The sequence below is a fragment of the Labrus mixtus genome, chromosome 13 (assembly GCF_963584025.1).
Source record: "Labrus mixtus chromosome 13, fLabMix1.1, whole genome shotgun sequence".
In the NCBI taxonomy this organism is placed as follows: Eukaryota; Metazoa; Chordata; class Actinopteri; order Labriformes; family Labridae; genus Labrus; species Labrus mixtus.
Genome location: NC_083624.1, coordinates 7,718,482 through 7,743,969, shown reverse-complemented (window position 1 = coordinate 7,743,969; position 25,488 = coordinate 7,718,482). Strand labels below are relative to the sequence as shown.

At 42.2% G+C, this 25,488-nt stretch overlaps 2 protein-coding genes across 4 annotated transcripts in view; one reads left to right on the top strand and one right to left on the bottom strand.

The window, feature by feature from the left end:
* The window catches only part of bcl9 (BCL9 transcription coactivator), a 36,675-nt gene extending 21,031 nt beyond the window's left edge, over positions 1–15,644 (top strand). For both annotated transcript variants that reach the window (XM_061053455.1, XM_061053456.1), the window contains exons 3-10: positions 2,276–2,758; positions 4,640–4,953; positions 6,944–7,051; positions 7,203–7,389; positions 9,836–9,932; positions 10,020–12,216; positions 12,688–12,960; positions 13,262–15,644. In XM_061053455.1, coding sequence (XP_060909438.1) covers positions 2,472–2,758; positions 4,640–4,953; positions 6,944–7,051; positions 7,203–7,389; positions 9,836–9,932; positions 10,020–12,216; positions 12,688–12,960; positions 13,262–14,301 — 4,503 coding nt within the window. In that variant the 5' untranslated portion in view covers positions 2,276–2,471 and the 3' untranslated portion in view covers positions 14,302–15,644. The remainder of the gene's footprint in view (positions 1–2,275; positions 2,759–4,639; positions 4,954–6,943; positions 7,052–7,202; positions 7,390–9,835; positions 9,933–10,019; positions 12,217–12,687; positions 12,961–13,261) is intronic.
* A 645-nt stretch (positions 15,645–16,289) lies between these two features.
* On the bottom strand, positions 16,290–25,227 carry acp6 (acid phosphatase 6, lysophosphatidic). Of its 2 annotated transcripts, none has more exons than XM_061053463.1 (12): positions 25,078–25,227; positions 24,560–24,642; positions 22,119–22,346; positions 21,896–22,024; positions 19,959–20,089; positions 19,764–19,843; positions 19,598–19,688; positions 19,312–19,444; positions 18,364–18,464; positions 17,707–17,799; positions 17,455–17,620; positions 16,290–17,369 (listed from the first exon to the last, which is right to left on the bottom strand). In XM_061053463.1, the coding sequence occupies exons 3-12, from the start codon at positions 22,335–22,337 to the stop codon at positions 17,235–17,237; spliced, it is 1,278 nt and encodes a 425-aa protein (XP_060909446.1). In that variant the 5' UTR covers positions 22,338–22,346; positions 24,560–24,642; positions 25,078–25,227; the 3' UTR covers positions 16,290–17,234. The 2 variants fall into 2 exon arrangements, with proteins under 2 accessions (XP_060909446.1, XP_060909445.1); XM_061053462.1 differs by having other exon boundaries at positions 22,119–22,344; positions 24,563–24,642.
* Positions 25,228–25,488: the final 261 nt, after the last annotated feature.

Here is a 25,488-nt window from a genome sequence, read left to right as displayed (position 1 = left end):
CCACCTCCTTCTCCCCAGGGGAACTCTGGAGCCAGTTACAATGTTGAGTGTTTTGGAAGAGCTCCTAAATATTTTCAGGATGACAATGTAATCTGACTGACTGGGCCGCTGTCTTGCAAACAGGATTCTCATGCGATTCCTTTTTCTCTCTCACAAACACACAGAAACACACAGAAACAGACAGAAACACACAGAAACACACAGAAACACACAGAAACACACAGAAACACACAGAAACAGACAGAAACACACAGAAACATACAGAAACTCGCGCTGCATTGTTGTGTTAGCATGCTAATGCTAGCGATCTTTATTATGCTCGTATCTTCACACTGCATGTAAATTTACCTGAAATGAGCGTGATCTAGAAACACAGTTAAGCAGTGAGTACAGTATGTTATTCTTCTTTTCTCTAGTCCCTCAATTAAACAACTTTTATACACGAGGGGAGGAGTCAGCCGGCCGTCCAGGCGATGTAAACAAAGTGAAGATAGGACTCTGAAAACATCACAGACAGCGGGACTCGGGTGTTACACCCATTGTAGACAGTCATGACTCAGAGTTATTTTCAGAGGATATACTTGATTTCTACATTTAAGGGTGAAAAATCACATTTAAAGACTTGTCTGGTAAGAAGTCTGATAATTTAGAGATAGACTCTTCTTGTGTTTTTAAGCACAGGACACACCGCTCCACCAAGCCTCTGAATCTAGTGGAGTCATGAGTCAGTAAATGTACACAAAACATGTAACTAAATATGAAGCTTTCCAGATACTGTATGAGTGTCTAAAGCCGTTTTTCTGTATGTTTGTAACGATTGCATTAGTCCCGCCTGCTTTGCTAGCTGTGAATTGTCCTGAACATTCCCTGCTGCGTTCTCACATTGACTAACCAGGCGCGAAACTTTTACTAGTTTGGCTGGCTGGAAAAATGTCTGAAAAAGTTGGCCGTTTGAGTTCTCACATGCAGCTCACTCTGGAAGCTTCAGGAGATTTGCAGGTGTTTGTGCATCTGTGAAAAGATTGTGAAGAAGATTTTAAAGATTTTTTTTGGGGCATTTTGTGCCTTTTTATTGGAGAGACAGGACAGTGGATAGAGTGGGAAATCAGGGAGAGAGAGAGAGAGAGTCAGGAGTGACATGCGGGAAAGGAGCCACAGATCGGATTTGAACCCGGGCCGCCCGCTCTAACCACTGCTCCACCAGCGCCCCCTCTTTGAGTGTTTTAAACGGCTGGGCATATTGTTAGTCAATAGAATAGGGATGTTTGAGGACAAAAATACCTATTTTTTTTCTTCAGGCCATCTGGTCATGGCTCCTAACACAAACACACTGAACATTAACCTGTATGTTTCTATTTTTATTTATCCCTTAAATGTGTTACTCCTTAGGAAAATCATGATATATGTACTGAGTGGGACAGCTGAAACTTTTATCAAAGGTTACTCTGCCTCGGCCCAAATATACATATAAAGTACTCATCAGACAACATACACACAGATATTCAGTCAGCCTTTATTTATACCAGAGATATCATTACAGGTGGCTTTTTAATTTGGCAGTTTGTGACAAACATACATTTTCTTTAGCACATACACACTTTTCAGGGTTGTTTCAGTAGCTGTTGGTGTCTAGTGTGCTTATTGAGACGATGCTGAAGGGGAGCTTTGATCAGAGTCTGTTTGATACCACATGTGCAGTGAAAATGTTTCACTGCTGACATGTTGACTCTCCCTCTTAATAACAATATCAATGTTGTTAGCATTAAGTTACAGGTCACATCAAAGTATAAATCAACTTAAAGCAAACACAAACAAACCCGGGATAGTAAGTGCTGCAATGTTACACGAGCAAAAAATACATTATAGCAAAATACATAACTGTGAAGAATAACATGATTTGATATTAAATGAAGATTTAAGTGACAAGTGGTGAATAACAAAAGAGCATCTCATCCACTTTGTCACACAATGTATTTTTTCATTCAAGTTTTCCAGTAATATTTTTTTCTTCCATTCTGGGAATTTCAAAATGTCTGCTCTGAAAAGGACCTGTTAGAATCCGATCCTGCTGACATGGATTAAAGTGGACCAAAGCTCTACAAAAGATGAAATCTCCAACTTTTAAAAGCAACCTTTCAAGCCTTAAACTTGTGGATTTATTGGAATTAAAAGGGGGTGCTTTGTTTCTTTAAATGTGTCCAGACTGGGGGCGCTCTCTTTTTCCAGTTTTCTTAACCAGTTTTGTCCTTTTCCCCCCTCTGTTCTCTCTCAACAGTGTGCCCGAGGGCCGTTGAAAGCCCCCTTGGGGGAGTTTTATAAACACGCTCTGAACAAGAAGAAACTCCAAGAATATTGTTATTGTTTTCACACAATTTCTCTCACACACACACACACACACACACACACACACACATACACTCACTTACACTGACGTGCGCACACCCACACACACATACAAGGACATAAAGAGGATGTTGGAGGTCCAAGAGGAGAGGCCAGCGGCGGCAGGTACAGCAGCGACACATTTCAACAAGAAGGAGCGAGGGAAGAAAGAGCGAGAGGAGGCCAAGGACGGTCGGGGAAACCTCTCCAACATCGGGAATCCAGTTCCTGGCTCCAGGAACGTGCGCACAAAAGCTCCTCTCTCACACGCAGGCAGTCCTCACCAGCTCATCACTCCCCCCTGTTCTGTAGTTCTGGGAGCCCCTTCAATGCACTCCAATAGGCTAAAGAACTCTCCGTCCACCAACACACAAAGGTGAGTGGACTTACACACCGACAACCAGAACGTCTAGTGCTACTTTAGAACTGTGATTGTAATAAACAACCACTCGTTTCCAGCCTAATTAGCAGAACACTGCTCTAACATACTGATTAAATGTAAACATTTTCTCTGAACAGCAGCACAACTGCACAGAGAGCAGAAGTTAAATTTCATCCGCTCCTTGTTTATTTTTTTTTATAGCTGCACAACATGTTACTTTTCACTTGCACTAACAGCTGATGACTTTAGTGACTTAGTAGTGTCTCCCCACATCAATAATACACACACACAGTTACAAGATTCTGTCTGGTACGTTAACCTGTTTTTAAATAATCTAGAAACCTCACACAATATCAAAATGAATAAACATCGAGTGTCAGTGTTTATTCAACAGTTGTGAAGAGAGAACAGACAACAAACAGTCATCCCTCTGTTAAAACAGATTGATGTGATTAAATGACACATCATTCCAAGAATTTAATGGACAGAGTTCCTCGGTCAGTTTGCAGAAGTTTTTTTTTTTTATATCACTTAACATGCACATTTTTTAAATTGGGAGAAGGCATGAACATGTGTAGAGAATATGCCATCACCAAGCCATAAAAATGATTGTTTTCCATCTTAACTATTTGTCTGTTGTGCTGCCATGGCAAGTTGTTACTGTGTGCATGTATAATGATCAGAGGTGAGTCCAGCGCTGTGTGGTTAAGATGATTACAAACCCTATCAAGTCACTTGGTGTGCTGCTGTTAAGAGCTAAAGTGGCGGTTGAGTACAATGCAGACCTGAGATCAGTTTCTCTGCGTCTTTATTCTACCTGAGAGGTCTTGACTTTTGATCCAGAGCTGTTCCAGGGTCAGAGAGTACACTGAGCTTGGAGGTTTTCCCTGCTGACTCATGATTCTGGAGCCTCTGGAAACTGCTGCATGGACTGCCAAAATTCTGGCTTTGCCTTTTTTTTTTTTTTTTTTTCTGCTAACAGTGATTCTGTGTGTGTGTGTGTGTGTGTGTGTGTGTGTGTGTGTGTGTGTGTGTGTGTGTGTGTACATGAAGTGTGCTAGGCTGTGGCTGTGCTTTTTGGACATGTTGGCATTTGTTTCATGCTACTTGTACAAGTGTGTGTGTGTGTCTGTGTTTGTGAAGGAGAGAGAGAGAGAAGCAGAGATTAGGGTGTGGTAAGGCTGTTCTCTGCCAGTTGGATGTGTCCTGCTTGCCTGAACTGAACTCATAACTTGTAAGCAGCAGTCATTTGTAGATGGCCCACCTCTCCACTGTCTGTTCTTTAAGGTTTTTACTGTTTAGCTGCAAGGAATTTCCCAATACCAGTAACCTTATCTTGTATTCATAGACATCCATGCCAACTGCTGGATGCCTTAATCAAATTGTGCTGGGTGATTTGCAAAGGAAGAAACAGGGGGGGGGGAAGAATAATCACATTTGATTTTCTGTCTTTCCTCTTAATTGTTGTCATGGGTAAACCAGATGATATCATCATGGGTACATGTGATAGTGGGGAGCATGTGGATATCAGACAAGCCCCTCCCTCTTCTGGTTTGTGCCTAAATCCAGACTATGACTGCTTGGTAACCCAACTTCAAGCCCCAGGCTTTTTTTTTCCCGATATGCCCCATTTCCTCTCAGTTATTGGTGTGTTTTTATAAGTCAAACAAGTTCACAAATACATTTTGGAAGACAAAATATAGCATTTTGGAAGTTCGCTGAATGTGTTGTGACGTCTTAGATTCACATAAATAGACATTTTTTAAATGATATTTGAGCCGTTCTGCAGTGTTTTGAATAACAGACATGTCTTTTGTTCTGATGTGATGTAATGAAATGTGTCTCTGATCTTTTTGTCTTCCTTCTCTCCGTCAGCCCTAAACCCAAGACGGAGGCCATGGTACGCTCACCTCCCGTTATGTCCCCCTCCACTGCCACACAGATGGACTCTAAAATGCCCAATCAGAGTAAACCAGGGAGCACTGGCAGCCAATCACAGCCCTCACCCTGCGACGCCAAGACCCTGGGTGCCAAAGGGACTCAAAATGTGGCGGGGGGCATGGGGCTGAAGAACGGGCAGGGCCTGACCTCTGGCCAAAGCTCCAAGGTTAAAGTTAAGAGGGAGAGAAGCACCTCGGTGGAGTCGTTTGAACAGCCAGAGGGCGGCACACCCACTGGTGAGGAAAAAGGTAAGAACCACCAGGGATGGTAATCACTTTTTCAAACCATCTATGTCCAGATCTTAGCAGGAAGAAACTGTCTGTCGATCTTGAAGTGTGACAATAACAACCTAAGTGTCTGTTGTTATAATTTATCAAAATAGTTTACCTGAGTTACCTGAGTTAAAAGATACCTGAGTTAGAGCCTAATAATTTGTCACTAAAAACATCACTATGTGTTTGTTTTTAAAGATTTGGGGGGCGGGGGCTTTTCAGGGGACAGTGGATAGAGCAGGAAATCTGGGAATGACATATGAGAAAGGAGCCCCAGATCGGACTTTAAACACAAGCAGCTCACTAGGAGGATTATGACCTCCTGTACTTTATACCATAGTTTAATCTATTTATAATTAAATGCTTTTTGCGTTATCGATTGTTTATAGAGTTCCCGCAGTGGTTCTGTTTGTTGTTGGTATTGCAGTGTCTGCTGTTGTGCTTGCGTTTTGTATTCCTATGCACATCAGGGCTGGACTGGTAATCTGGCAAACCGGGCATTTTTTCCCCGGTGGGCCGACAGACTTTGAGGCATGGTATGGTTTATCTCTGATTTTTGTGTCAAAAACAATCCCTTGGTTATGCAATTATGCGCAAAATACAAAAGACTTTAAACTGAGATGCCTAAAATTTGTAAAGACCGGCGTAGCAGACTGTCATGAAGTACTGGTGGAGGAAAGGTGTGTGACGGGTGAGTGAGGCCATAGCGACGACAAGCATTAACAAGCTAACGATTGAGTAAGTTAGGTTTGTAGAGAATCGAAAATAATAAACATTATAAGGCTGAACGTTCTCTGTTTAAAGATGTGTAAAAGAGGATGTGTTAGAGGTCAAATTTGTTGCTCTTCTTGCGATGCATGTAAGGGATGGTTGTCTCCATTACATGAAAAGTTCTGCATTCAAACCGTAGTTAGTATTATCACCTTTTATGAAATTTAAGTAAAAAAAAATGTTTCTGTGAGTACTAGACTTCTATCAAAGCTGCATGAAGAGGTGTAATGCATATTTTTGCTCTTAAAGTCTTTCTATGTGATTTTACACACTTAAATGTAGAAATCAAGTATATCCTCTGAAAATAACTCTGTGAGTCATGACTGTCTACAATGGGTGTAACACCCGAGTCCCACTGTCTGTGATGTTTTCAGAGTTTTCAGAGTCCTATCTTCACTTTGTTTACATCGCCCAGACGGCCAGCTGACTCCTCCCCTCGTGTATAAAAGTTGTTTAATTGAGGGACTAGAGAAAAGAAGAATAACATACTGTACTCACTGCTTAACTGTGTTTCTAGATCACGCTCATTTCAGGTAAATTTGCATGCAGTGTGAAGATACGAGCATAATAAAGATCGCTAGCATTAGCATGCTAACACAACAATGCAGCGCAAGTTGTTTTGGTTTCATGCTGGTGCTCAAGGGCGACATCTGCTGGATCAAAAAATCACATATAAAGACTTTAATGTTTAGGATTTTTCAAAGGTTTTAAAAACAGCTTAACCCTAAAAAGTAAAGTACTTACCTCTGAGATGTAGTGGATTAAAATATATAAAGTACTAATACTACTGTACAACTGTGCAACAAATTACTTAGTTTAGCCGTGTTCTGTATAGTAGTTAGTAGTGTAGTATAATTATTAATTTACTCGTTAGTATACCAAAAAAAATCTGTTCAGTGAAGCAATTCTGAAAAATATGATATTCTTATAAATTCTTCTCTTTAAAAATCCAAGTCATCACATGCTTCACAAAGGTATTCAAATCAAATTAGATATCAATTCAAGTAAGGTGGCAATTAGGAAATACATATTTTAAAAGATAAGGATGGAGGAGAGAAGCACAATTAAGAAAACTAAATTAGAGATAAAAGTTCAAATAAAGCATAATGTTTTAAGAAGGGACTTGAAGAAATACTTTTTTTCAGACCCTTGTTGTCACTCATTTGTGTCTTTGTGTATGTGTGTGTGTGTGCAGACAGCAGCAGGGTGAAGAGGATGTGCGTGGCAGAGAAGAGGCAGCCGTACAGTGGAGCTGACTGGTGCTCCGGGGGAGAGAGTGATGAAGATGACAAAGGATTCTTCAGTAAGTGTTTTAACACAACGTGCATCCGAGCATGAGTAGCATTCCCTCCGTTGATCAACTTGACTTACGACAGATTTAGTCGAACTACATTTCCCATGAGCGTGTGCTGGTCCTACAAAAACATGTTTTTTTTCTTCTTGTGTTACTATAGACTGTAACTCCAGTGACCTAAAGCCCCAGGACTCTGTCACACATTCTACCTCCAACACCGGACTCAGCCGCTCCTCAACACCCTCCCATAATGCACTGGGAGGCCAGGGCTCCACCACAGAACCCGCCGGTGGTCAGAAACCGGGCACAAAACTCGTTTATGTCTTCACAACTGAAATGGCTAACAAGTAAGGAAGCGGAAAAGTTCATGTGTTTCTGTTGTTCTGTTCTTTATGATACCTAGATATTTCACTTTTGATAAAATGTTGCTACAGTCCTACGCTCATGATGCAGTTACGCTGGGTCTTTGTAATTTAACAATAAGCCTTTTCACACATACGGAAATCTCCTGAAAAACTCTGGAGATTTGTCTCCCTGGAGGTTCTGTAGGCTGTGTGTGAACGCAAACAGACGCATTTTTCACACTGACTTTACCCGGAGTTTCTCCTCCAGACCTCTAGTATTTTATCAGCAGAATATCTGAGTGAGCTGATGTCTGAAAGCGGCAGCATATACTCCGGAGATTTCAGCTCGAGCCAATAGAAAGAGAATGACGTTTATACAGTGACTGTCTAAAGTGTCTGCACGCGACCACTACGATCTCCGTGCTCTAATTAAACGTCTGCATTCTGTTTTCTGTTCGTCAGTATGTTGTTCTCCTCTCTTTTGTGGATGTTGTCATTCCATTGGATTACACATAGCATTGATATAAAGACAAATATTCTCATTATAACGTCGTGTAGCGGACTCTGTTGCTACAGCCGCTACTTCCGCGTTGTTTATTTACGTCACGTCTTACCTCAGGAAATCCCCTGACACCCCCCCCTCCCTCTGACAGGGATAGTCCCCCACTGTGAGGAGCATATGTGAACGACTAGGTCGGGAGAATCTCCGGAGAAGTCCTCCTGTAAATATCTAGATATTATCCGGAGAGCAGATGTGAAAACGGCTCATGAGAATCTTTTTACCTGCTCTTTTGTAATATTAATTCACAGAGAATGCAGGGTTCCCACTCGTCCTGGAAAACCTGGAAAACAGTTGACTAATTTTCCAGTACTGGAAAACACCTGGAAAATGACAGAAAAAGTCAAATGTCCTGGAAAATGATTCCAACACTCTCCTACAGGGTTGTATATTTTCACCACCACACGTTAATAAAAGTATCTATTTGTTACATAATCCACAACGCAGATTGAATGGAAGTCTATAGGTAATGTAATGGCTCTGCCTCCCCCTCATGTCAAAAGCCGATATTTATTTACCATTTAGATGAGAGGATGGAGAGAAAAGATCCTTCACAAAAAGAGAAAAAACACCATGAGAGTGAATTATTAAAAACTATTAAGTAGACTTGTGTTTCCTCCTCAGTTTGAGGTCAGCACATCAACAGTAGTTAGTAAACGTTATTGATGGCGTGCTAACCTGCACTGAATCGCTCTCTCTAGTCAGTCTTTCTTACTAGGGCTGTGTTCTGCTATGACTTTGTGCCTGACAAAAGTGAGAGTGAAATACAATTATTTAATACGTTTGATAAACGCCAATTGGCAATGTTTATAAACTGCAGATCGGGAAAAAAAGGTTCATTTGCACAATAAATAGTTACCCAACTGTGTGAGTCAAACACGGGCCGAATACTGGCTACCTTTAACTTCGCTAGCATTGTCTCTTCAAATGCAAAACTGCGTTGTTAAGGGTAAAAAAATGGACCTTAACATGATATTAAATGTTTAACATTTGAAGCGGTAGCTCACAGTGGGTGTGATTAGCCTTGTTAAAGACACTTAATATTGGTATCGCACGATCACGGACTGTCATACCAGCTCGATCATCGCTGAAAATGTCCTGGAAAAGTCCTGGAAAATAATCTCTGGAAAAGAGTGGGAACCCCGAGTATGGTCTTTTACCTGCTTTTTGTAAAGTGTCTCGAGATAACACTTGTTATGAATTGGCTCTATAAAAAAAAAAGATTGATTGATTGATATTACCCGGATGTAAAATCTAAACTTTAGATTTGAGTACATGCAGGGTACATGTAAATATGTTTTCACTTTTAGGTTGCTGGCTTATCTCTGCTTATTATTTTAAATATCAGTGTCTGTAGACGGGCTTATTTAACAATCTCAATATTTAGACTCTGTTCCACAGAAGTGAAACAGCCACAGAGAAACCCTTTGTTGAGTTACGTTTAAAATTTTAATTAAATTACTAACAATGTCAATTGCCTCATTAGTGGTTGTTATTGTCTTTGATGTTTGTTGAAGCTGTTTGTGTGTATTGAGCTGAGATACTTGCTTCCCAGCCCCTTCTGTTTCTTTTCAAAACTTTTCCCGGCTGTGGCCTAAATCCATTGTGAGTATCTACACACAAGTGTGTTTCTCAGTGGGAGCACAAACTCAACTTAGATTAACACTCTTTTTTTTTTTAGAGATTAGAGATCAAAGATGGTGGATACTCAGTAGGTGTGTGTGCAGGAGTTTACTCAGACTGTTGACCTTGGATTTACCTTCATGGTCCCATCTAGTACTCATTCATCCAGCCCATGGTCTCTCAAGTACACACACACCCACGCTCACACACAAACACATTTATTGTGTCTGATGACTGATATCTGACTGTCTGCCTTCTTGTCCTCAGGGCAGCTGATGCGGTTTTAACTGGCCATACAGAAAACATCATCGCCTTCCACATGAAAAACATCTCCAACAGCAAGGACAAAGCTCACCTCCTCCTGGTAAATACAAACACATGCTATCATGTACCAAAAATATTTTGTGAAAGTGTCATTTATAAATCCTTTTTCTATTTCTCTCTGTTTAAGAACAATGCAGCTAACGCCCTCCGAAATGACTCCAAGCCTCCCCAGCAGACCCCATCCCATGCCCAAGACCCGAGCCACCAGCCTGGATCCAAGCAGTCCTTACCTGGCATGGCAGAGGCGGCTCCATCCCAGTCTTCAAACCAGGGTGGCCAGTCTGGTGTTCTTCCACAGGAGGGGCCGTCCTCTGCAGGCATGGAGTCAAAAAGTCTTCCTGGCAGTAGCCCCAGTAACAATAATGCCCCGGTTGACCAGGCCCCTGTTACCCAACCCGAGGCAGGCCTCAACCCTCCAACAGCAGCTGAAGGAGGGCAGGGAGGAGGTTCTGGTGGAGCAGGTCTGACACCACAGCAGCAGCAACAGCAGCAGCAGCTGGCCCAGGAGCTGCTGAACATGGAGGCAAACACAGAGGGTCTTTCCCAAGAACAGTTGGAGCATCGCCAGCGCTCTCTGCAGACCTTGCGAGATATTCAGCGCATGCTCTTTCCTGATGATCGTGATGCCCCACAACCTGGACCCCCCCAGTCTCATGGTGGACCCCATGACGGAGGCCCTGATGGTGCACCCCGAAGATCAGAGCAGGGCCCTTTACAAGCTATGATGGCGCAGTCTCAGAGCCTCGGACCACCAGGTGGGCCAGGACCACGTCCACAAGGTCCACCATTCGGCCCACCCCATGGTCCAAGGGACATGCCCCCCTTTCCACAAGATGAAATGGGCGCACACATGGGGGGTCCAGGAGGCTGTGGAGATGGAGATCAAATGACCCCAGAGCAGGTAGCCTGGTTGAAGCTGCAGCAGGAGTTTTATGAAGAGAAGAGGAAGAAACAAGAATTACAACACCGGCCTCTTCCCCCGGACATGATGATGCACCCCCATGGTCCACGTGGTATGATGCGAGGCCCCCCTCCTCCATACCAGATGGGTCCAGGGGAGATGTGGGGAGGGCCAGGTGGCCCACCAGAGCCCTACCAGGAGCGCATGGGCATGGGCCCTGGCCCGGGTCCTGGCCCCGGCCCCGGCCCCAGGGGAATGCCCCCACATATGCAGCGGATGCCCGGCTTCTCTGGTATGATGAATCCTGAAATGGAGGGACCTCCGAGGCCCGGCATGGGCTGGCCTGAGGATATGCCACCCAGGATGGGCGATGCACGAGGCTTCCCAGGAGGACCTGGGGGCATGTTTGCTGGTCCTGGTGGGCGAGGTGAGCGTTTCCCAAATCCTCAATCTGTGCAAGAAGCAATGTTTCACCAAGGTATGGGAGGAGAGAAGGGCCTCCCTCCAGGGATGATGATGGACATGCAGAGGATGATGGGTCACCAAAGAGGAGGAATGGAACCTGGCAATGGCATGGGCATGTTTCCCAGAATGCCCGGAGATGGTCCTATGAGTCCTTCCTCTAGGCTCCAGGGAATTGGGGGCAGGGAAATGGGACCTGAGTTTGGCATGGGGCCTGGACCTGGCCCTCATATGCACCCTTCCAAACTACGCGATGTCCCCATGAACATGAGTCCCGATGAGATGATGAGAATGCGAGGAGGTGGAGGACCACCGATGGAGAACATGGGTCCTCAGGGAAGACCCATGCAGGGTCCTCCCTTCCCTGAGCAGACACAGCCTGGAGACTTTCCAATGGGGCCTGGGCGGCCCTTTCCAGGGGGTCCTGGAGGAATGAGGGGTCCACATGCAGACCCATCCTTTGGTCCAGAGCACAGATCTACACCAACAGGCGGTAATGGCCGTATGAACCATCTTCCCTCTGCTGGTGGACCTCCACAAGGTCAGAGAGGCCGAAAACCAGCAGATTTGAATGTCCAAGCAGGAGGGGGGAACTCCCCCAGTGTCAACCCGCTCAAATCACCTCCTCTGAGGCAAGTGCAGTCCCCCATGATGGGTTCCCCGTCTGGAAACCTGAAATCCCCTCAGACACCGTCCCAGCTGGCTGGCATGCTCACTGGTCCCACAGGTCCCAATGCCCCTCCGGCTCCTCCATCTTCTGCACCCATGAAGTCCCCCCACTCCATGATGGGTTCAGCTGGTGCTTCTCCGGTTCACATGAGGTCTCCTTCTCTTCCTAACCCCTCTCCGGGATGGGCTTCCTCTCCAAAACCACCAATGCAGAGTCCTGGAGTTCCCCCTCAGGGTGGCAAGCCACCCCTCAGTATCACTTCACCAAACATGATGGGGGGCATGGAGCAAGGTATACCAATTTTTTTCTGTGTTAAGCAGAACTGATTCTTCTTTTAGTATTTATCTTTGTTAATTTAATAGTTATTATATTCCTTCCTATATCCCTTTTACTTGGATTTTTTTCTTTTTCTATATGGTGGTGTTTATCTTTTGTATTGCATTTTAAATTACTGATCCCATGAAAATATCCATTGACTTTGTCCCTTTCAGTCCTTTAATATCCAAGTTAGATAAATCTTTAATATCCAATCTGTTAAATCCAACACTCATTCAAGTCAACACATCTGTATAAGGGGTGGGGTTGAATTGGTTATGGTCCAGTGGCTCCCTCTTGTGGCTACATGTTTGGGATCCTAATAATCATAGGGTACCATACACTGTTCCTTATATGATCCCAGTTAAAAACAATTTACCAGACTTTAAGTTGAGTTTTATCATCTCAGTTTTGTGTCATCTGTTCCTCATCATGTTGTCCTCCCAGGTGGTAATGGTCCTCCCTCGGTCCCTCCTTCATCAGGGGCTCCATCTGGCTCCATGTCCCACCCAGGCAATGTCCCGTCTGGCAGTCCGTACACCATCCCCCCCGAGCCGACTCTTTCTCAGAATCCTCTCTCCATCATGATGTCACGCATGTCCAAATTTGCAATGCCCAGCTCCACCCCACTTTACCATGATGCCATAAAGACTGTCGCCAGCTCTGATGATGACTCGCCCCCGGCCCGCTCCCCAAACTTGCCATCGGTGAACAACAATGGTATGAAATCTGAGATAACTATAATCTGTTTGTTATTTATGATCCACCGGCTCTCAGCCATACCTATTTTAACACTTCATTTTAGGGATGTCCCGATCAGCTCACCCCGATCGGGGGTCGGGTACCTTAAAAGCTGATCTGCCTCAAATTCCCGATCACCGATCAGTTAATAAATGCCCAAATCGGCTCCGATCCGATACTTGAGATCGGGATCGGGACATCCCTACTACATTTAATATGCATCACAAGATATATATTGAAATTGAATGCATAATCACTTGTGTTTATTTTGCACATACAGGTATGGCAATGAACCACCAAGGCAATCCTCGTATGATGGGACCTGGAAACCCCGGACCCATGTCTGCACTCAGCCCCCTGGGGATGAATCCAATGGGATCCCAGCCCCTCTCTCACGGTATGCCCCCTCAGATGCCCTCTCCAAATGCCCCAAATATGGGCCCAGGCATGATGCCTCATGGCATGATGATACCACCAAATCCCCAAGACCCCGTTATGGGAAACCCACAAATGATGCCCCAGGGACGCATGGGTTATCCTCATCGAGGCCAAGCATACCCCCTCACCCAGTCCCCCTCCCAGCAAGGACCTTTCTCCCCGCACAATGGTCCCGGTCCCCAAGGCTTCCCCGGACATCCGATGGGCTTCCAGGGAGAGGGAGGGCCTTTGGGTGGAAGGATGGGGAACATGCCTCACGGGGGTGGGGGTGATGGTGGTATGTGCAAGCCCAACACTCCTGGAGGGCCGGAGTTCAACAACATGCAAGGTGGATTCAGCGATGCAGACCTTCACGAGGTGATGCGACCGGGAGCGTCGGGCATTCCTGAGTTTGATCTGTCCAGGATAATCCCGTCAGAGAAGCCCAGCCAGACTCTGTCGTATTTCCCTCGAGGTGGAGGAGACAACCCTGGGGGGAAACCACCACACCCCTCTGGCTTCCCCATGCAGGGCATGATGGGAGACGGTCCGCCAAGGATGGGAATGTCCATGCAGGGGATGGGGGGGATGCCAGGGGGTCCTGGTGGGATAATGGGTCCCCAAGACATGCCAATGGGCAACCCTGGTCACAACTCTATGCGGCCACCGGGATTTATGGGCCAAGGCATGATGGGACCCCAGCACCGGATGATGTCCCCTGGGGGACCAGGAGGTATGATGCAGGGGAGACAAATGGCCCACCCAGGACCTGGTGGCTCACCTAACATGATGATGTCACTTCAAGGCATGGGTGGCCCCCCTCAGCAGACAATGATGATGGGGGGTCAGATGAGGCCGCGTGACATGGACATGGGGTTCAGTCCAGGCCCTGGAATGTTCTGATTCAACAGAAACCTTGTATCTAGAATGTCATTGGACAGTACATAGGATGGAGCAAAGGTCCCATTTTGTGGAGAACTCTGACGGACTTAAACAAAGGAAGTATAATAGTAGAGGAGGATTTACCCAGATATGAACAAAATGGAGCATACCAGTCACAAATAGTCATGTCCTGTGGGAACTCTTCCAGTGGAGACTCGGACAAGCCCAGATTGGAGTACTTTTGCCACAAGAACATTGAATTTTTGACTCATGAACTTCAGAATGTATGAGATTGTTGTGCATCATTTTTCGCAAAAAAAAACTGTTCTTGTGTTTTTTTTGATTATCTTGACTATAAAGACGACTTCAACATCAAAGAGGAATACAACCTAACAAGTCAGCGTGGAGATGCTTCAGTATATGTCTACTTTTTTCAAATTAAAACAAAAAAATCAAAAAAACAAAATTTGTCACAAAAGTGGTGTGGAACAAGAGAAAGGAATAAGAAGAATTCGTGCTTTGTGAAGACTTTAGTGGAACTCCATTTTGTCTCTCGCTCCATTGTTTTTGACTGTTTCTGTACAGTATATACGTGTGAGAGTGCGTGTGTGTGCTCGACAGACCGTATGTTTGTGTGGTATGTATGTATGTGTCTGTCTGTATAGGCATTCTATCAGTGACCTCTCAACTCCTCGTACCCAACTTTCATTGGGGGAGGAACGCCCCCTAAAAATACTGTACTGTTTACCATTGGTGGGCTATTCGAATTTTAGTCTATTTTAATTTCCTTTGTAACTCCAGTGTATAACAAACCAAACTATGACCTCATTAAGATAATAGTATTATTAAAAAAAGCACAAACATGGACCGTCTGCAGAGAGCGTCTTCTTTCTCTATTTTTACCATTTGAGAGCAACACATTGTGAGGATCCTTCTTTCAGGACTCGACTTTGGCCCAGCGTGATTAATACTGCTAATACCCAGATGTGCTATGTGTGTTCTTCTTGTTCCTGTTGTGTACCCTGTTTTGTTTTGACTCTTGTTGACTCTGGGTAATAATCATTCCCACAGCAATAATCCCCCCAAAAAGGTCAGCAAAATGCGACAGGAGTGGCACAGCAGGTATGCCAGGTATTATAGAACTAGAGCTAGGTAGATCGGGTAAAAATTTTTAGTAAGACAGGTGTGGTGTCCAAAGAGAGACACGTAAAATGTAAACACGTACTGCTTACCATCCAGTTGACTTCCTCTCTTTCTCTATTGTATAAGCTTGTCATGTGTTTCTCCATTGGCTTTGGTGCAAAAATAGCCTGCCAGGGCTGTGGTGATGGACTACAAATAAAAAGATATTGTTTTGGTATATACATGTTGTCTATGGCGTGTGTGTGCGTGCATGTGTGTGTCCACATGGCTCTGGACCAGTGGTTCCCAAAGTGGGGGTCGCGAGTTGCCTTCCAAAAACAAATGCGAACTAGAAATGACATATTTTACCTCTTATTGTGAAATTACATACAAAAATGTTGTTCAATTAGTTTAAGGCTGCCGTATTTTTTTTTTTAAATTGTTATTCTAATGTCAGTGTTTGGATAGGCCCATTAGTGCGTGCTGCTGTGTGCACCGTCACCCCTGCTCTAGACTATTCACATCTAGTCCCTTATGGGGGACAGGTGGTGTCTTTGTCATTGTATGCGTCATACCAGCTTTAGCTACATTTACCTTGAACAAAGAGAGAAAGGCAAAACAAGAAGCACTTCATCAGGTACTTACTGAGAGACACAGTATTTCAGAAATATGTCCAAGCTACTAAATGCATTTGAACTCTTCACCAGCTTTGCTTTCCTTATGTGTTTTAATGTTAAATATTTTAAGGTTTAGCTGATGAGTACAGATCTCAGTAAAAACCAGCCGAGACAAAATTTGAATAACATCTTTTTATTCTTCACTGATTTAAACCATAAAGTTTTCAGCAGCAAGTTACTCCTGAGGAGATCAAATGTTTTATTGTATCCCTCAGTTTATAGTCACTGTAGTCTTATCCCCACAATAAGCCAACCCTAATATTTCACTTTTAAAAAGTGCCACAGCAGATTGATCCCTTTGTGCACATGGTTATGGAACATTCAACTTTTTACTTAAGTACAATCCACATCCTGTACTCAGTTGGTCATGAACATTTAATACAGTACATGAATTGAAGAGTTCTCCCCTGAGGAACGAAATGGTTGAATATTAGATTTGCATAAGCGTTAAGATGCAGAAATTGATGTCACCAAGCCAAGGCTACACTCCTCCTCCTCGCACTAGTTGCAGGTTCAACTTCCGATCCTGAAGCTGTTTGATGCATGTCACCCCCCCCCCCCCCCACTCACTCTCTCCCCACGGCATCTCTCCTGTCAAATAAAGCCCCAAAAAAAATCTTAAATAACAAAGGAAAAGCAAAATTCTTATAAATGCACTGCTAAAAATAGTCCCAGACAAATGACTTGATTTTACTCCAGTTCGAGTTCTTGGTTTAGCCATTTTAGAAAACGAAAAATGAAATTACGTCTTCATCAAGAGGCTCATACTTTTACATGTTTTTTTAATTTGTTGACCGTAAGAGAAACATTTAACATCTCTGGCCTTTTCATCATTAAGTCATTTATCTCTATCCAAGCAGCATTTGATATAAAAGCATGTTACTGTGCAGAAAAAATAATTCACATCAAACTGCAATTAATTACCTATATGAAACAATTTGTTGCCATGGTAACACATGTTGAATCATAAACCAAAAGAGTGATAGCAATACTAGCTAAGAGGCTGTAATCCAGGACGTGTGCGTAAAACAGTTTCCCCCCTGCTAAAAGTCTGACTGTGAGGTATGATGACCGCTGGTGGCTGGATGGAGTGAGCGGTGAGGATGGAAAAAAACATGATGAATGTTAGAAACTGTCAGTGTGGTGTTGTGAGGTTCATGGTTTGATCAGGCCCTCAGTTTTGTTACAGAGTGACTTATAGAGTTCAGAGCTCAGCGAGTATGATGAGAGGACCTGTTTGAACTCCTCCAGGGGGCAGTAGAGTCCACTACAGCCGGGTATAAGAAGATCCTACAGAAAGACGAGCAATGCAGAGTGAAACACCAGGAAATAAGACCATTATTTAACATTGATTTATAAACAGTGTGGCCCCTACCTTGCCGGTGTATGACACTTTAACGAAGGCCTGGCTGGTCTGACGGTGTTGGTAAAGCTCCAGTGTGATATCAGCAGCGTATGGTGGCCATTGCATGTCAAAAACCCCCAGAGCCATCAGACAGGGAATCAAAGTGGTGTCGTGTGCAGAGTACAAGAACAACTTTCTGTTGAAGGAGAAGAATTAAAAAAAAAAAATGAAACCAACTCAAACAAGTATGTGCAGATAACAATGCTGCGCAAAGTGTCCTACCTGTTTAGCTCTGATGAGGCGCCCTGTAGTTTCTCGTCTATGTTGGATAACAATGTGTGCAGGAGGGGTCCCACACACATCTGCAAGCTCTCCCTGACAAAAAAAGAACCCACAAGCAAAAGAATACAAGTTGAACTCAAACGTTAAAGGCTTTATATGTGATGTTTTGATCCAGCAGATGTCGCCCTTGAGCACCAGCATGAAACCAAAACAACTTGCGCTGCATTGTTGTGTTAGCATGCTAATGCTAGCGATCTTTATTATGCTCGTATCTTCACACTGCATGTAAATTTACCTGAAATGAGTGTGATCTAGAAACACAGTTAAGCAGTGAGTACAGTATGTTATTCTTCTTTTCTCTAGTCCCTCAATTAAACAACTTTTATACACGAGGGGAGGAGTCAGCCGGCCGTCCAGGCGATGTAAACAAACTGAAGATAGGACTCTGAAAACTCTGAAAACATCACAGACAGTGGGACTCGGGTGTTACACCCATTGTAGACAGTCATGACTCACAGAGTTATTTTCAGAGGATAAACTTGAGTTCTACATTTAAGGGTGAAAAATCACATAGAAAGACTTTAAGATTGAGGTAATGTTTCCAAACTGTGACTGATATAGGGTTGTCTTTTTAACTGGAGATTTGTTTCTTCTAACCTTTTGTTTGGTTGATACACATAACAGATCATGTCCACAGCTCTCTGCTCCACTTTGTTCCTCCAGGTGTCGAGCTCTGGTGGGCAGGGCAGGCCATGCGTCTGTCAATGTGCAGAGATTTAACACAGGATCAAATATTACACTTGACCTCAGGTTTGTTATTTTTTTTCAGAGCTGTCTTTTATATTTGGAAAAAAACGCTGGTTCTCCTTTGATCAGAGTTGTTTTCTAAAGGTGGTCTTATTTTTTTTGCAACTGACAGAGAAGAGAGAGTCAATTTTTAAGCCATGCTAGAGAAATCTTCTTGCAGCTTTCTACTGTTTTTAATTGGATAACAGCTGTTCTCACTCAAACATGTGTTGCTTTCATTTCTCTGAGAGTTATAATGAGTTGTAACTAGAAGCAGGTTGATCTAACCAAAGCTAAATTATGAAATGTTAAGTAGTGCTTCTGAATTTGGCTGATGTGGGAAAAACAAAAAAAACCCTGCTGTCTTGTTTCAGAGTCAGATCCTGTAACGGCCTCAGGGCACACATTTAAAAGATAAGTCAATTGAACGTCTACAGGGAAGAAAAAAAATGCCCCTCTGAAGTGGAATTTAACCCTCCTGATTCAACTAAGCACAAAAATGATTTCAGTCTCTCCAACAAGGAATTTCCATCATACACAATAATAAGTCTTTAGAGTTAACATCAATGAAATGGGAATAAAAACATCTTCAATTACTGCAATGAGTAAACACTGACACTTTGAAATCACAATCTTCTGCTTGTTAAACTCCTTAATCCCTGGTGACTTGACGAGGTGATGCTATATTATGGAGCTAGCAAACAGCTAGCTGTCGCCTCGGGGTCAGGCTCACTGTTGATGATAGTGGTATGTGTTTTCTGATAGCTTTGTGGTGAGACCCGACAAAAAGTCTCATGAATCATGATGCAGCACTGTCACCTCTCTGGCAACCATGTCGTCCCTAATGAGGATGAAGTCTACGTGCTGGTGAGCAGCGATGCCCAGCGCGCTCTGGATGCTCTGCAGGTCTGCTGCAATGTCTGGCAGAGTGGATGACTCTGCCCAGCGGTGGCTGTGCAGAAAAAAACAAACACAAAAACACACAATGACAACCTGTCAGAGTCGGCTCAGCCCGGCTTATAATTTTGCACAGCACATGATTAAATTCTCCAGTTTTTGGGGAAGCAAGCGCGCAGGATGTTTGAGGCACACTTCCTCTACATACCTGCCAAGGATTTTGAGCAGTTTGCATCCATGGTAGTTAGGATACAGGATTTCAGATTCAGCCTCTGTTGTAAATATTGGCACAGGGTCTTCTAGTAGAGCAGAAAAAAGATTAGACACGACCCAGAATGGAATATCTAACACACATATAAGGATGTTTACCCTACCTTTCTGCTTTTGCTGGAAGAGCCCTGCTATCAGGCATTTGGCAGATTCAATGGTCCTCACAATGTTAGTGGAGCGCACACTAAAAATGGAAGAAATAGGTCATAGAAGGCAGAAAGTCTGATATCCTTAGTGTTTCACTCTTTAACTCAACGTATATCAACTCAAGTATTTCTGTCATGAAGTGCACTGCTTACTAGACCTCGGCTGGGCTGAATGTGGAGCTGAGGAAATGAGTCTCCTCGATGTATCTCCTCCTCAGCCTCTTGCCCAGCTCGTACAGCTGCTGCATGCCCACTGTGGTCAGCTGACCGGGGAACGTGCCACCCTGTCAAGTGTGACAAACAGGATCAAGTTGAACTCACAGATGTGCCTAAAAAAAGACGCACACTTGCCAAAGTCAGAGTACAAGGATGGCAGTAGCCCAGATTGTGGGATTTTGGTTTTTCTGAGCTAAATCTGGTGCAGTAAACCTCTTCCTCAAAGCAGCTAACTCTGCACAGGAAACTTTCATCTCCATGGACACCCATGGATGCCAAACAGGACAAAGCCCTGCACACAGTGTCAACCACATGACAGAGAGAAGGTGACTGAGAGGAACAGCTTCAGTGTCATCTGTGCAGCTTTGTAATTAATCCAAGTGACCACTAGAGGGAGACGATCAAACTGAACAAACATGGGCGAAAGTTACTTCCAAATCCTCAATGTGTTTCACATCTGAAACACAAGAAAGAATATCCTAACATACTTAAATTATGTTATCCAAAAATTACTTTTTACATTGTTTATACACAGTTAACAACATTTAAACAACAGACATTTAACCACAGCTACGACGGAGGATTAGGGCCATGTCAAATATATATATATATATATTTTTTTTCAAGATTAAAGTCGTAAATTTACGAGAATAAAGTCATAGATTTACGAGAACAAAGTCGTAAATTTACAAGATTAAAGTTGTAAATTTACGAGAATAAAGTCGTAAATTTACAAGATTAAACTCGTAAATTTACGAGTTGGGAGACCAGCCTGCGAAAAATGATTAAAGTAGAACTCTTAAAGTATTTTCCTCTGCAGACAACTTCCTCCCAGTCAGTGTGGTTCTTTCTTCTGTTTCTTGCAGTATCTTTTCAGGGTGCTGATATTTAAAGACAATGTGAAGATGATGATGTGCCAAAGGCATGTGTAGTTTCATATCTGCATAAGTAAAGCCCCAACAAACTATTTGTGTCTGTTATCGGTCTGCCTTGTTAAAGTGTCTCATGTGCAGAGACAGTTTGTGTCCTGTTCATCATTTTACAGATAAACAAGTTCTTACAAGTTGAAGTGAAAACTTCTCTTGAACTGTTTTTACCGACTACACAAGGAAGTAGTCTATTTCCTTATTAGTGAAACCTGTAGGACAAGATGCTCCATGTTTATTGACTTGATAAGACTTTAAGAGTTCTACTTTCATCATTTTCACGCAGGCTGGCCTCAAACTCGTTAATTTACGAGATTAAACTCGTAAATTTACGAGTTTATTCTTGTAAATTTAGGAGTTTAATCTCGAAATTAAAAAAATATTTTTTTAACATGGCCCTAATCCTCCGTCGTACACAGCAGACATAAACGTCAAAGCAGAAAAACCACTGGTGTAACTGACATCATTGATGACTCTTGATGCAGTAAAAAATGTCCGGTTGCACAATATCCAAACTCTGGCAAAGGTACACCCAAAATAGAATGATATCATTCTGTTACTGTTTACTCTCGTACTTTCCAGCTACTACATTTCTAAATTACTGCCTCAAACGTTTTCCTGTAGTTATTATCACACCCATATAGAATAGAATAGAATTACTTTATTGATCCCAAACTGGTAAATTGTGGTGTTACAGCAGCATGTTATCAAAGCAAATAAAACAATATAAGAATAGAGACATAAATAAGCACTTAAAATATAAAAAATAAGAATAAGAAGAGATTTATACATCAAGGACTTAACATTCTTACTGGTTTAAAAAAAATGAAAAATTAAACACAACATTTATTCAGGCTTGTCAACTGAATGTAAAAATACTTGCTGGAGGTAAGAGATGTAAGTTTCCACACCTGAATGCACTCAACGACACAAAACACACCTACTCACACTCAGTATGTTCTTCCGATAGTTGTCTTCTATAGGAGCCGGGGGCTTGGGACCACCAGTAAGATCTGTCACCACATAGTTGATGTGGCAGTGTGCAGGAGGTTCTAATAGTGTTGGAACCCACTGGACCTTTTGAAGAGACGTATGCATTATGTTTCTCACATCTTCTGACGAAAACAAATGAGCACCAAATGAATTCAGAACTAAAAATAGTTTTTTTTACCTCCATTACATCAGGTATCGACTTCAGTGGCGTCCGAGCACCATGACGGAACAGGACTTGGACCAGTTTAAGTTCATAAGGAGAGCTGGTCTCTGTGTCAGCGGAGCAGCTGCTCAGTGTAGCGCGGTCCGATTGAGTATTCTCCTCTGACAACAGGACCGAACCGAAAGCCGCTGACATTGAACCTAAAACACAAACTTTGGGCCAAAGATGCCTCATGATGGAGCTGTAAACAAAAACAAGACAAAGTGTGTAAGAAGACATAATAAGTGCATTATGGTCAAGAAGATTTATTATTACAAAACAAAAACAAACAAATAACACCAAAAATCGTCAACATGTGTACAATCTATACCAACCTATTATTTTACATAATTGTGTTACTATACTGTCCCCATGTTTCTCTTTGTCCTGTTTGCTCATTTACTTATTTTGTCCCTCTTTCTAATTCATTCATTTTATTTACTGACCCTTTTCCTTTTGTTTTGTTTGTTTGTTTTTGTCTAAATCTGCTTGCAAAACTGTATCATACCACAGTTCCCCTCTTGTTTGTATCTCTTTTTTTATTATTATTGTGAGTGTGTGTGTGTGTGTACGTTTTGGTGAATAAAAGTAAAAAATTAAATTAAATTAAATTAAAAAAAATATATATATTTTTTTTTTCATTTATAAAAGTCGTTCATTGTTCGGTCTGTTAAATGTCCAGTAAAAAAAAAAAAACAATCTCAGATTTCTGATGAGCAGTTTGACACATTCATACAGCTTGTTAGTACGGTGGCCTGGAGGGGTCAGACGGATGCACGTCCAAAAACACTTTGATTGGGCAGTCCAACATTTATGATGAAAACAAACAAATTCAGTTAATTATAACATACTAATTTACTACAGAGAAAGTAGAAGTAGATGATGAGTCAGTTGAAAAAAAGGGTTGTCAACAAAATAAAACATTTAAAGATGTCGTCTTTAGAGGAAAATTGATCAGCACTTTTCTCTTTTTCTAAACCTAGCAAACAATTGATCGACCGATAGTTAGCATTTTTACTTTTGTTATGTTTCTTAAGAGTTTCTTTCTTGTTTTAATGAATCATTGTTTTATCAATGAAATGTTTCTCAGAGCCTTGAGGTTATATCTTGTTTGGTGAGAACATTCCTAATTTAATCAGGGAATTTTATCAGACATTTGGAAAATCTGGGAATTAATTCAATTTTTTTATTTTTTTTTATTGCAAGACAAGAGACAATACACTTACGATACAACACAAGAGACAATACACTTACGATACAACACAAGAGACAATACACTTACGATACAACACAAGAGACAATTACAGTGAGCACAGGCCAGAAAAGGGGTATTCATGTTTTACTTGAGTGTGTGTGTGTGTGTGTGTGTGTGTGTGTGTGTGTGTGTGGATGGAAAGTCAGAGTGAGAAAAAGGAGGAAAACAAATACAAAGTCACTACGAAAAAAAAAAAAACAATTTTAAAAACAGATGAATAAATAAGTAATTATAGAAATTATAACAATATTCATACAGGATTCATCGTCATTATTACCACCATCAACAAAAACATTAGCGTTTTTATGATGTCAATGGAGACAGGGGGAATTAATTCATTAACAAGAAATGTCTTCACCAATGCTGCCTCAACTTTCAGTCAACCTAACTACGACGACAGGCAGAGAGTTTGAGCGGAGGCGGGTTTTAAGCCTCTCCACAAACAGTTACACCGCGCCCACCTGTCAATCAGATCAGCTACACTGTGTGCTGATCGAGACATGAGCTAATCATAAACAGACTTTTTTCGGTTTTTTTTTGACCAGGCTGTAAACATGTTAACTTCTGATGTAAAAACAGATTTTTTTTAAATTGGTGTGTATGTGACTTCCGGGTTGTGACAGTGACCTTTTTGCGAGCTTCTATAGCCATCAAAGACATGGTATTGCAATTTTGACAATTTTTTAAAAACATGCACCAGGTATTACTGTAGATACAATTTGATAAATGTTCCTGCAGAAGGCGGTGGCTGAGTTGATCAAACCAGAAATTCTACTTCTACTTCTACTTGAAACATTTGTTACAAATTAAACCACAAAACCGACGCCCCGCCCTCCCATACATATATATTAACCTGAAAAAAAGATTTAAAGAATACCCCCTAGATGAATCAAACTTAAACTGTGCACTTAAAAAAAATAGACTTATACAAGAAATGTACATAACCCGTGCAGGGATAAAAAAAATAATGTGTAATTTAAACAAGAACCTAAAAACAGTTGAGGAAAAAAAAAATCTGTAATTAAACCTGAATATAAAAAAAAAAGTGTTGCCCTTCTGAAGTTGTGATAAGAAAGTAAAAAAAAATTCTGACTCAATCAGGAAAGAATTCAGATTTAACAAATACATAATAAATATTAAGACTGAAAATCTAAACTTTACTTACCTTCCTTTAACGGAGACAATTTAACTTCCTGTTGCAGTGATGCAGCAGCTTCAGTATTACAGGTGAGGCAGAGTTAACACCTGCAAAAGGTAGACAGGAGATCAAATATTTGGTGATACATTGAGTCAGATGAAGGTAAACAGAGGAGGCTCGCTGCTGCACAGAGACCTTCAGGGTGCGTGACGTCACCTTATCAGAGTTCCCATTCAAAGCGTCCTCATAATGTAATGAAGGTTTCTCTATTCAATCTACTTCACTGTGTTTAACTCCTCACGACTCAAAGATAAAGACTATTCACACTTCTATTAACCCGAGTTACCCGACAGACATTACTCAACTCCTTCAACATCAACCTGTCGATAACTTCAACACGTTAGAAAAACACTTTTAAACACACGACTAACGTTAACTCTTTCGAGACTATGTGTAGCTATTAGCCGGCGGAAGCTAACTGTACCATGTAAACGAAGCTAACTGTTAGCAACGGCTTTAAAAACTACAAACAAACCGCTTACTTTCCGAAACGAAGTTCTTTGGTACCTTCAGTAGAAAACACAGCGCGTTAAATAAGTGATAAATTCACTTGTCATTCGGCAACTCTTCCTACTGTCGCAGACATGTTGGGAACTGTAGGGCAATAGAGGCCACTTTACAATGTAAGTAAAGGTGAACGCTACCAAAACTGACTACATTTCCCAGCATTCATGATTAGAGCCAGACTTTCTTCTTCGTCATAACGCTGTGCGGTGGAGAACAAAGGCACAAAGTGCGCTCCTGCCCTCTGCCGGATGTAAGTGTGTGTGCTCGTCAAAGTGTAGCTGCTGTTATTTGACATCCCGAACAAATGAAGATTAAAATGTCCTCACAATTATATATGAGGGACAAAAAATGACTAAAGTATAAATAAATAAATAAATGTTGGGAGA

What these genes read in the sequence shown, in the direction of transcription:
- acp6 (XM_061053463.1), bottom strand. Translation starts at nt 22,337, where the DNA reads ATGAGGCATCTTTGGCCCAAAGTTTGTGTTTTAGGTTCAATGTCAGCG. An exon ending in TTCAGCCCAGCCGAGGTCTA is followed by an intron (nt 19,844 to 19,958) that starts GTAAGCAGTGCA and finishes TTCCATTTTTAG; the next exon opens with TGTGCGCTCCACTAACATTG. An exon ending in GCCTCATCAGAGCTAAACAG is followed by an intron (nt 17,621 to 17,706) that starts GTAGGACACTTT and finishes CTCCTTCAACAG; the next exon opens with AAAGTTGTTCTTGTACTCTG.